The sequence below is a fragment of the Acipenser ruthenus genome, chromosome 4 (genome assembly GCF_902713425.1).
Source record: "Acipenser ruthenus chromosome 4, fAciRut3.2 maternal haplotype, whole genome shotgun sequence".
Classification (NCBI taxonomy): domain Eukaryota; kingdom Metazoa; phylum Chordata; class Actinopteri; order Acipenseriformes; family Acipenseridae; genus Acipenser; species Acipenser ruthenus.
Window position 1 is genome coordinate 78,453,188 of NC_081192.1, and position 10,501 is coordinate 78,463,688.

General features: G+C 35.7%; 1 protein-coding gene across 1 annotated transcript; it reads left to right on the top strand.

The window, feature by feature from the left end:
- Window positions 1-993: 993 nt before the first annotated feature.
- On the top strand, window positions 994-10,135 carry LOC117400066 (neuropeptide S receptor-like). The gene is made up of 9 exons (XM_033999508.3): window positions 994-1,083; window positions 1,670-1,805; window positions 3,169-3,272; window positions 3,867-3,960; window positions 5,578-5,779; window positions 6,352-6,428; window positions 7,901-7,990; window positions 8,668-8,848; window positions 10,057-10,135. The coding sequence occupies exons 1-9, from the start codon at window positions 994-996 to the stop codon at window positions 10,133-10,135; spliced, it is 1,053 nt and encodes a 350-aa protein (XP_033855399.1).
- Window positions 10,136-10,501: the final 366 nt, after the last annotated feature.

Consider the following 10,501-nt stretch of genomic DNA (forward strand, 5'->3'; position numbering starts at 1 on the left):
AGGCATAAGCAACTAGGAAACAACACTTACTACCCAGGAACAAAAATTGTGTTACATAGTGTAATTTCTGTTTACTAAGCACCTTTTGAAGCAACTGCCGTTAAAAAGGGAGAAACAAGTCAACAGTACTAAAGGGGTCAGCAAAATATCAAAGGTAAAAAAAGCATGAAACGAAGCCAGGTCCAAGGTTCCAGAAGCTTCCATAGTAACACACATTTATTGTATTGATCTGGTATTGGTCTGCCTCTCAATGTTCAGACTAGTGTAATCACATACAAATAATTTTTATTTCAGCACCTTATTTTATTATTGTAATCCTATCTTATTGCTGAATCCTATTTCAGTGTTGTATTAACACTTTGTTAATGCTTTTGACACTAAGTTGGCACTTGCTGGCTCTTGTTGGTCAACACGTTGGTCCCGCTTTAAAGTCATTGACTCATTTGAGTTTCTACTCAGTCGAGACAAATTCATTGTACATATGATATTATGTGAATTGTACAAGTCCTATATACTGTATAAGGGCCCTTCAATAATTATTTTTTTTCTTCAATAATTATTTTTTTTCTTCAATATTTCAATTGGTTACAGGGTGAAATAAAGAGAGAGCACTGCATTTATTTTCATTATTTCAGAAAATACATTTTGCAAGCACTTCTAATTCTCTTGTTGTTTTCTGTGTTGTCTAGATCTATTCATAATAGTCTGTATGCCTTGTGGAGTGTTGTTCACATGAATTAAAAGTTCAAAATAACTTGTCATTTTTTATTTTAAAACATGAGAGCTGAACATCATTTCATTTATGCAGTGACTCATTGAACGCTATGTATTTCAGTGTCTTGTAACCACTGGTAACTAACTAGACCTTCGTCATCCCTGCTGTAAAATTGAAGTGTTGATGCAGTTACACTTCTAACCCAGACTGAGAAGGGGTTATCAGCCGATACTGTAGACTCATTTGAACAGAGATTTCATTATATTGGTAGTAAAACAATGTCAAGCCCTGCCACTGCTGGAAATGAAACTGACTGGTCTATGGAGAATTTAACAATGATAGACATGTCTTTCTACACCTCTTTAAAGGTAACATTTTCTCTTCAATATTTTCATTGTGCCTTTGTTGCTTGTGTAGTATTGCAGTCGGTCACTGTAAAAAAAAAAAAAACTGTTGTTTGTATCTGTTCACAGAAGGTTTAACTAAACATCTCTGAAGAACAAAAAAGTTTGGTAGTTCATTGCTTTGAAAAAAAATTGCAGAAGGTGAATATGTTTCCCACACTTTAATTACTGTTCTCACAGTTTGTATGAAGAATGTTTTTAGCGGGCTGGCTAAACTACTAAAAGCTTTGAAATATAGAAAGACTAAAATAAACTTGGGAAATTCAATGACAACAGTTTAGATTAAAAATCAATCGTGTAGACAATAAAAAAAGTATTTTAGCCTAAGCATTTGGCACTGAATTTATAAAGTTCAGAAAGATTTTTTGTCGAAAGCGAAGGCACTGAATCTTGTGCAATTATCAGGTTTCTAAAATGTTTTAATTATAAATCCCATTCAGCTCAGAAGTTGTTCTTAAAATAGAAATACCAAAACCGTTTGCTTTTCTGTGCTTCTATAGTTGTTCCAAATCATAAATAAATGATAAATAAAATGTTTGTTTTCTGATAGACAGAACAATTGGTCACTCTTTGGGTCATTTTCCTTGTCACCATCACCGGGAACAGCCTCGTCCTGATTTCCATGTGGAGGAACCGGGAAAAAAAATCTAGGATGACTTTCTTTGTCACTCAGCTAGCCATAGCAGGCGAGTAATTACCTTATGAAAAGATATACAAAGTTAAGGAGCAAGTCCTGCAACAGATCGCTTTCAATATGTGCTGAAATACTTTAAAGTTGAGAATGTTCACCATAATGTATTTTTACCTTTTTGACAAGAAGAGCCATACCAATGACCAGGGAGTTCTTAAAAACAGAAGTGTTGTATTGCTGTCCTGTAGTAAATGTATTTATTCAAATGGTCTACTAGATCAACAAAGAGAGCTGAGAGCCATGTCTCTTTTCCAGTGGTTTCCTAGAAACAGAACCACAGATTTAGAGCAGTGACACAAAAACAACAGGAAAGGTAATTTAGTGACAAAAACTGACACGAGAATAATTGGTTTATCAATAGCTATAAACAGACGAGATGAGATATACTCACTAACTCACTGAAAAAAAGGGCAACAACAGTGCTTGTATAAAAGGGAATGTTATACAAACTAACCTGCAAATGCTATTATACCCAGACCACAGTAGACATTTCAAAGGTGCAAGAAGCAGGGCTTTAAAAAACAAATGTTCTTAGCCTTTGAATAATACAACATTATTACATTTGTAGATCTTCTTTGAGGTATAACACCTTAAATTGAGCCACCAGGACCTAGGGAGAAACCGGTTCAAACATTTTTAAAATAGACATTTTCAAATACAAATTTCCAGAAATATAAAGAAATACAAATTTATATATTGTTACATTGACAAGAAAACAAGAGTGAATATTCTCTTAACGTCCCCGGTAAAGGCTCATCCAGTAAAGCAAGCCATGGTCTGCAGTACAGGGTCAGTTACTCCATCTGGCTCGAATCCTGGTTGGCTTGTCTTGTTTGGGGGCCAACAGGTAACATTAACCTCATCATCCTTCTGGTCAGGCGCCCCAAGATCCAGGGGGAGATGGGCCCTATTCCTATTCAGTAGTATGGTAACATCCATTGGCGATTTGGCAGGTGAAAATTTGCTTGACGACTGCACTCTAGAATTCAGTCCTCCTGATCGGAAAGTGGGGTGAAGTAGTGAGACAATGTTCCAATTGGGTTTTTTAAAAAGTTAATATAGGTAAAAAAAATAATAATGACATTATAAAATAGTTGTATTAGTTCACCTTAGAGAAAGCAGTAAACAATCTGATTGTGATCAGCCTTTGAATGGAACCATATCAGTAGTGAACTCCTACTGCAGTAAGCTCTTTATCAAAAGCCCACTGAAACATTGATAACAGTAATGCACAAGGTCCCTACTGTTCCATGTGAATGAGATGGTATCCCTTGATAATGTTGCATTGACTGAGCTAATTGCAATCAGACAGTTGGTCGACACCTCTGATGAAGCATCTCCATTTCTGATACATACAGATATGCTGGTGGGCCTCATTAATATACTGAGTGATATCATCTGGCGCTTCACTGGGAACTTCTTGGCTCCTGATTTCATATGTAAAATTTTAAAGTACTTTCAGGTAAGGCTGTTCTTAAATGGAGATCACTTTTACCCCAGTATTGCAATTCAAATCCAGTGCAGATTAACTTAACTCAACTTCAAAATATGATTTGTACATCCTGAAACTCAAGAAATCTCATTTCATTTTGTACAGTAGAATTCCCTGATCTAAATAGGAGCTGGGCTCAAAACTGTTCATATTAGCGATTTGTATGGACTACTGGACTGGACCAAAATGTATTAAATTAGCATAGTTTGGAATTCATGTCGGTGGTCTCCTGTATTATTGCTGTGAGCTACCGACAGCACCAGGCTTGAGCGACCATCTATAGAGTTGAAACAAAATCTCTAAACCTAATTAATTGAGCAAGATTTGTTTTAGATGAATGAAAAGATGTTGGTTGCAAGATTTTGTTCAAAAAGACCTAGTGTAATAAAGCACAGTGAACACATGGTAAAGCATATGTAAACTTTGTGAAGCCCCGGGAGGTATGGTAAAGCATATTTAAAACAAATGAGAAAACCATGGAAAACTATAATGTATAGTACAGGTATGGGAAAAGGAGAATTACTGTGCAAATTTAACATTGATGAATGAAAAACTCATTTACAGGTGGTTTTGCTGTATGCATCAACGTATGTGTTGGTTTCCCTAAGTATTGACAGATATCATGCCCTGGTACATCCTCTAAAATTCCTACAAGGAGGTAATCTATTTACATCTATACAGTAATGTATGTAGTGTACCTGTGTGCATGTGCGCATGTTTGTGTTTCTCAGAAAGTGTGGCAATAAAACTAAGCCTCTGGAATCCGGATTAGCATTTCAACCCAAAAATACAATTGTGCCAGGTGCATACATATTGAAATGATGTTTTCCAATTAAATAGACTAAAGAAAGTATTCTAATGTAGGTAGAAAGCAGATTTTAAAACCAAAACCAAAATTATTTAAAGAGAAAGAAAAATTCTAAATAGTGGTACATTTAGAATACTAAAAGAAACTTACACAAAATACAATGCCAAGACAACAAGACACAAAACTTTGCTATTGAATTTGACAATGTATCATTTAGTAGTTCTATGTTTAAAGTATATATAACACAATGACTGAAAAGTAGTGCTATACCAGAAGTAGTTTAGAATTGTACTAAAAGTGATCATAGTAAGGTCATGAACTAGAAACCTATGGATTAGTACAAAATATTTCATCTTCATTGAGGCTTTGTAAAAAATAAATATTTTGGAAAAGTTAGTTCAGTTTTGTAAAACTGATTTCTTATAATAGGGAAGCATGGTTCTTTGTAGAACATATGTATTACAAATAATAAATAAATGAATTCTTCCCTATTGAAACATTTAGTTTGTTTGATATTTTTACATTACAAATCATTAAAAAAAACTTTTAGGGTGGGAAAGTCTGTAGATGCCTGTGGCAAGATGGCTTGTGTGGTGATGTCAGAGCAGGTACTGAATGACAAAGAATGGTTATTGAAACGCTGTTTAATAATAAATAAAAGTTTTAAACAAGACAAAACAGTTCACAAAACAAAATGGTATGGTGGCCAAAACAAACAGACAAGAAACAAAACAAGTATCGTGCTAGTCTAAAACTAGCACGCCTAGCAATTGTTTTCTCTTTTAGTTTCACTTTCTCTGTACCTCCTGACTCTCGCTCCGCCTCTGAACACACCAACCCCATGTGCCTGAAACACTGGCTCTTTTACACAGCTGTGCCGAGACTCGATTGCTAATCAGTCATTCAACTGAATCTCGGCACAGTCAGCATGTATATTTTGTGACACACCCGTGCCCACATACAAATACCTACTTTAATCTGCGCGGGAAGTGATTGTGCAATCCCCGTGCATAAATATACATTTTAAATCCCCTGTGCTACATAATCCACACTCTGTCCCGTGCACCACTACATACATACCAAATAATAACAACATAACACAAAATACGCACAGGGCCCGGGCAACCCGCCACAATGCCAAGTGTTTTTTTTTTTTTTTTTTAAATGGCCTCATTAGACAAATTCCATCTTTGTCAGACCTTTTTATAGACTGCCCCAAAGGTAAAATATGCTATTGACCGTACATGCCAAATAACCAAGAACACTGAAACAGTAATAAATGCAGATTAAGGACACATACAGTGGTATAATAAACAAATCAGAAATTAAATATTATAAAAATCCTGTATTTAGCCCAAATGTTTGTTGATTTGACCTCCAGTTTTGTTCTGTGTTTTCCATTTATCAGTTCATAAGAGTGTAAAGGTTTGCGTTTTACTTTGCTGTGTGTGCTTGCTCTTTCAACAGAAAAGCAAGCCAAGATCCTCACTGCGGTTTCTTGGGCCCTCTCCTTCCTCTTCTCAACCCCTTCTCTCATCATATTTGGGAACAAACAGATGTCAAACGGAGAGATCCAGTGTCTGGGAGAGTGGCCTGAGGAGTATTACTGGGTTCCTTATATGATCATTGTGGCTTGCCTGGTCTTCTTCATCCCTCTCATCATCATCAGGTAGTAGTTTTATATATCAAGATACAGTCGGCGCCACTTTATCGGGACGCCTCGGGAGAAGGAAAAATATCTCTAATAAGACGACCTTAGTAGGGCTTTTTTATTCTTAATGAAAAGAACAAGAATGAAATCACATCACATTATGATCAAATGCGAGTCATTTTTTTAAATGTTTTATTCCTAAACAAAATTAATCGCACCTGCAATGTTGACACGGCAACTTTATTTTGCAACAGCAGCCTAAGAAACCACAGTAGACTCCAGCTCCTTCAAGAGTTCAACGTGGTTTACGCAATTTACGCAAGTCACGTACTCGCTGCACTGTGCTACGCGAACCTGTCTTGCTCTGAAAAGCGATCTCCGTTCATCATTTGAAAATACCTGTATCCCAATTAAACGACATAAATAGCATTGGGAAGAGTCGTCTCCCGGAGTTGATCCCATTTCAGCAGCAATCCCGCTTATCATTATCCCGATTAGGCGGTGCAGACTGTATTGCTTTCTTACTGGAAAACACCTGAGACAAAAAGCCACTAGACTCCGAATTCTTTCACTTCTTTATTCTTTTGCAGCGTCTTTTACTCCATTGTTATATGGACCATCTGGAATAAGAGCAAAAGACAATCAGTGATGTTTGCAGACCAGAGTGGTGAGTGTCTCAGCCTGCATTGACTTCTCCTGACCCAATTACCGCTTCGCATTGAAACTGCTGGGAAAACTCTTTCAATAGATTTATCACATTTCACAGCTTGTCTAACCAAAATATTTAACATGTACACAAACAGATGTGATATTTACAGAAAAAAAGAGATCTCAATAAAGATGGGATTTAAAAATGACACAATACACAATTTGAGACTCACTTGGCCCCCCCATTTTTAGTGTGTGCTTACTAGTTCAAGAAACCTGACCCCCATTTTGTATATATCATCACTTTATATCACTGATTCCTTTTTGTAACTTGAATGTATTTGATCGCTTTTTCGTGACATATGTTTATGTAGGCAGCTGGAATTCAAGAGCAACTGAACACATAGCAAGAGTACATTAACACAGTATTATCAATTGAGTCACTCAAATATTTTAAAAAGGTGAGGAAACAGTAATAAAAAAATAAAAAAAAGTATGAACGACCTAAGCTAACCCAAGGGCCACCTGTTTCTGAGGGCCGCATTACCCTCCCTAGTCATAAGACGTTGAAGTTGGATTTTGATAACAAATTAGTGACTTAGGATAATAAGACTGGTTTGTGTTTGCCTCACTTCAGTTGTTCTGATGTGTTTTGCACACTTTTTCTTTTAATCTGAAACAGACATTTCACAACCTTTGCTTCCATGCATTACTTAATTAATCATCCCCATATAAGTTGACCTTCATTGTTATTATTTATTTAGCAGAAACCTTTATCCAAGGTGACTTACAGAGACTAGGGTGTGTGAACTATGCATGAGCTGCAGAGTCACTTACAATTACGTCTCACCCGAAAGACGGAGCACAAGGAGGTTAAGTGACTTGCTCAAGGTCACACAGTGAGTGAGCTGGGTTTTGAACCGGAGACCTCCTGGTTACAAGCCCTTTTCTTTAACCACCGGACCTCACAGCCTTCACCTGTAAATAAATGTTTAAGATCAAAGATTTCTTGAACATCATTAACTTTGGATAAGAAATGTATAATAATAGAAGTAATACTTTTTTTTGTTAGAATTACATCAACATATATAAAAACATATTAAATATATATTTTAAAGGAACAGTATCCAAATTTAATAGCAATTTCAAATTTGTCTGTCATTTTTTAATATATGTTTTCACTGCTTCCATTACATTACATTACATTGTAATTTGTTTTTAAAACATTGCTAAGCAAGACATTAAAACTGTCTGTTTTATGTTTATCTCAATTCAGTAGTTCTACCCGTCACATACTGTAAATTTATTTATTTAAGAAAAAAAGTATTATGAAATTCCATAAATGGTTTGTGAAACACTGTGGTTCACATTATTATCTTTGTTGAGATTGAGTTTATGAAATGTTAAAGCCCAGTAAGGAATTTTAATGATCCTCAAACAACTGATCTTCTTGCTCTAGAAAATGCTTTATTTTTTCACTTATTTTCACAGATAGATCAAAAGTTGGAAAGCATGCTCAGAGGGGTCTGATACCAAAGGCTAAAATAAATGCAGTCAAGTACAGCGCTGTAGTTATTTTTGGTAAGATAAGTTAACCGTCTACTTGAAATGACTGCTTCTGATTTAGAAGCAAACAACACTGATTCATGTTTTTCTCTAAAAAAACACATTTAAATAGAAATAGCTACTAGTAGCTGCTAGTGGAAACATAGCTTCGTCACCCTTCATCTCTTTTAGTGATGGGAAAAACATACCTAATTGAATAACAAAAACATAATGAAAACATCTTTTAAGAGTCCAGAACCTGGCTATTGTGTTCGTTTGGATCAGGCGCCACCTGGTGGACATTGAATATATTATATTAAGTCACGGCCTAGTTGAAATCTATGAGTTACACTGATAATTCTGCAGGGGGTGCTGACTCAGAATAATATATTATTATTATTATTATTATTATTTATTTATTTATTTAGCAGACGCCTTTATCCAAGGCGACTTAGAGACTCGGGTGTGTGAACTATGCATCAGCTGCAGAGTCACTTATAATTACGTCTCACCCGAAACTGTTTACCTGTCAATGACAAGGAGTTCATATTTTAGGCAAAATTAACAAAGCCTTTTACTCATAAAAACACTTGTTAATAATAGGCCCTGTTCACAAAACTATTTTAAGACTAGCTTCTTTAAATGAGTTCAAGCAATTTAAGAATACTAGACCCTGGTATACCACTGAGCTGTACTGTATTAATGCCTTTCAGCCTTCGTGATGTGCTGGAGTCCATACTTTGTGTTTGACATGCTGGACAATTTCAAGGCAATCCCCCACACAGATGAGAGGTTCTTTGCATCCATCATTATTCAGCACCTGACTGTACTCAACAGTGCCATCAATCCTTTCATTTACTTCATCTTCAGTGTTAAATGGTGCACACCCTGCAGGTAATTTGCCTTGTGTAAAGCTGAATGACAACAGTTTATGGGAGAGAATTTCTCGAAGCGGTGCACTTAATTAACTGTTTAAATTATTAATACAAGTTTATAAAAACCACATGTCTAACTGAGCATATTGGTCTCTTTAATGTATTTCTGTTTGTGAAATAAGACAAAAAAAATATATATATATATTAGTCATTGAATTGGTTGCAATATTTAAATCCGCTATTGTTTAGATCAACGGAATAGAGTTTTGTTACAATATACATTGACATGCATGTAAAGCTAAAGATAATTGACAGCTGCTTCATTAACTTTACTGCGTTGCCTGCTTCTTAAAGGGATTATAGGTATGATTCCATAATTATCATCTGTAGCGCACTTCCATTTGCTATGCAGGTCTTGCAAGAAAAATAAGGAATCACTACACTGTTTTATTTGCTGCACTTCAGAAACACATGAGGAATTACATTTTTTAAAAGATTAAATTAAATATTAGAAAAGTGTTCACTTTGCATGAAAGTGAGTGTGTCAGATTCGTTTGTAAACCACTGGAGCACTGGCCGATAAAGTAACAAATCTATTCTTGTTACAGAATTCATCTACCAGGGTTCAGGGGTTTTCTCATGAAAAATGAATAACATGTGCTAATCATTAATATAATTTGTGTTTGCTACATAAAAACATTATTTACTACTCCATGTTAGTGTCTGGTTACATTTCAACCAAAACGTGTGACTGCAGTACCCCTATGGCTGTTATAATATCTCCCATATGAAATTACTTGTTTTCTGTAGCCATGCTTAAACTCTGAAGCACTGTCAGATTTATTCAATTAAATCATATAATGCATGTATACAGAGAGACCATCAGAGAGAGTTACGAACGCATCCTAAATATTTATGTCAAACGAAAGATGACAATATGCCTTTCATAGAAAATAATCATCTGATGTTTGTCTGCAGCTTTTTTCATTCAGTTAAAACAGGATAAGCTGACAAAAAAAACATGTGTTATGCATGGAGGACATAACACAAATCTCAGTTGTGGTCAAGAATCAAATAATGATTTACTATGAAGGGCATATTGTTAGCCATCAATTTTGACATTCAGAGATTTCAGTTTTTCAAGCCAGCCCTGGGCAAAAAAAAAAGGCTAAGCCTTTATTTTCCTACCACTAAGACTGAGTTTTTTTTGGTTTGTTTTTCCCCCAGGAAAAGCAAACAGGAGGTGCCCAGAGGAATTACCGAAGAAGCAGCAGAAAGGGGGGCAGGACAAGAGTCTGTGCTGTAGGAGTTACTGCTTCATATAAATAGAAGAAATGTATTTCGTGATCGTGCTGCAAACCAAAAAACATACACTAATGTTCTTAGAGTACTGTAGTTATTCTTTTTTATATAGCAAGTATTAAAATGGTTAAACCTAAATTCAACAACTGAATTAGGATTATTTGATTCATTAGATCAAGCTCTACATTTTTTTGAATTAGTCGTTGCCAATGATTTTTACCCCATTTTCTCCCCAATTTAGAATTGCCAATTGTGTTATTATTAATCCCAGTTCACTGCTGCAACCCCCTGGCGACTCGTGAAACGGCGGCTGACACACGCGTCCTCCGAAACGTGTCCCTGCCAAGCCGTCTTTTTTCGCACTGCGGAT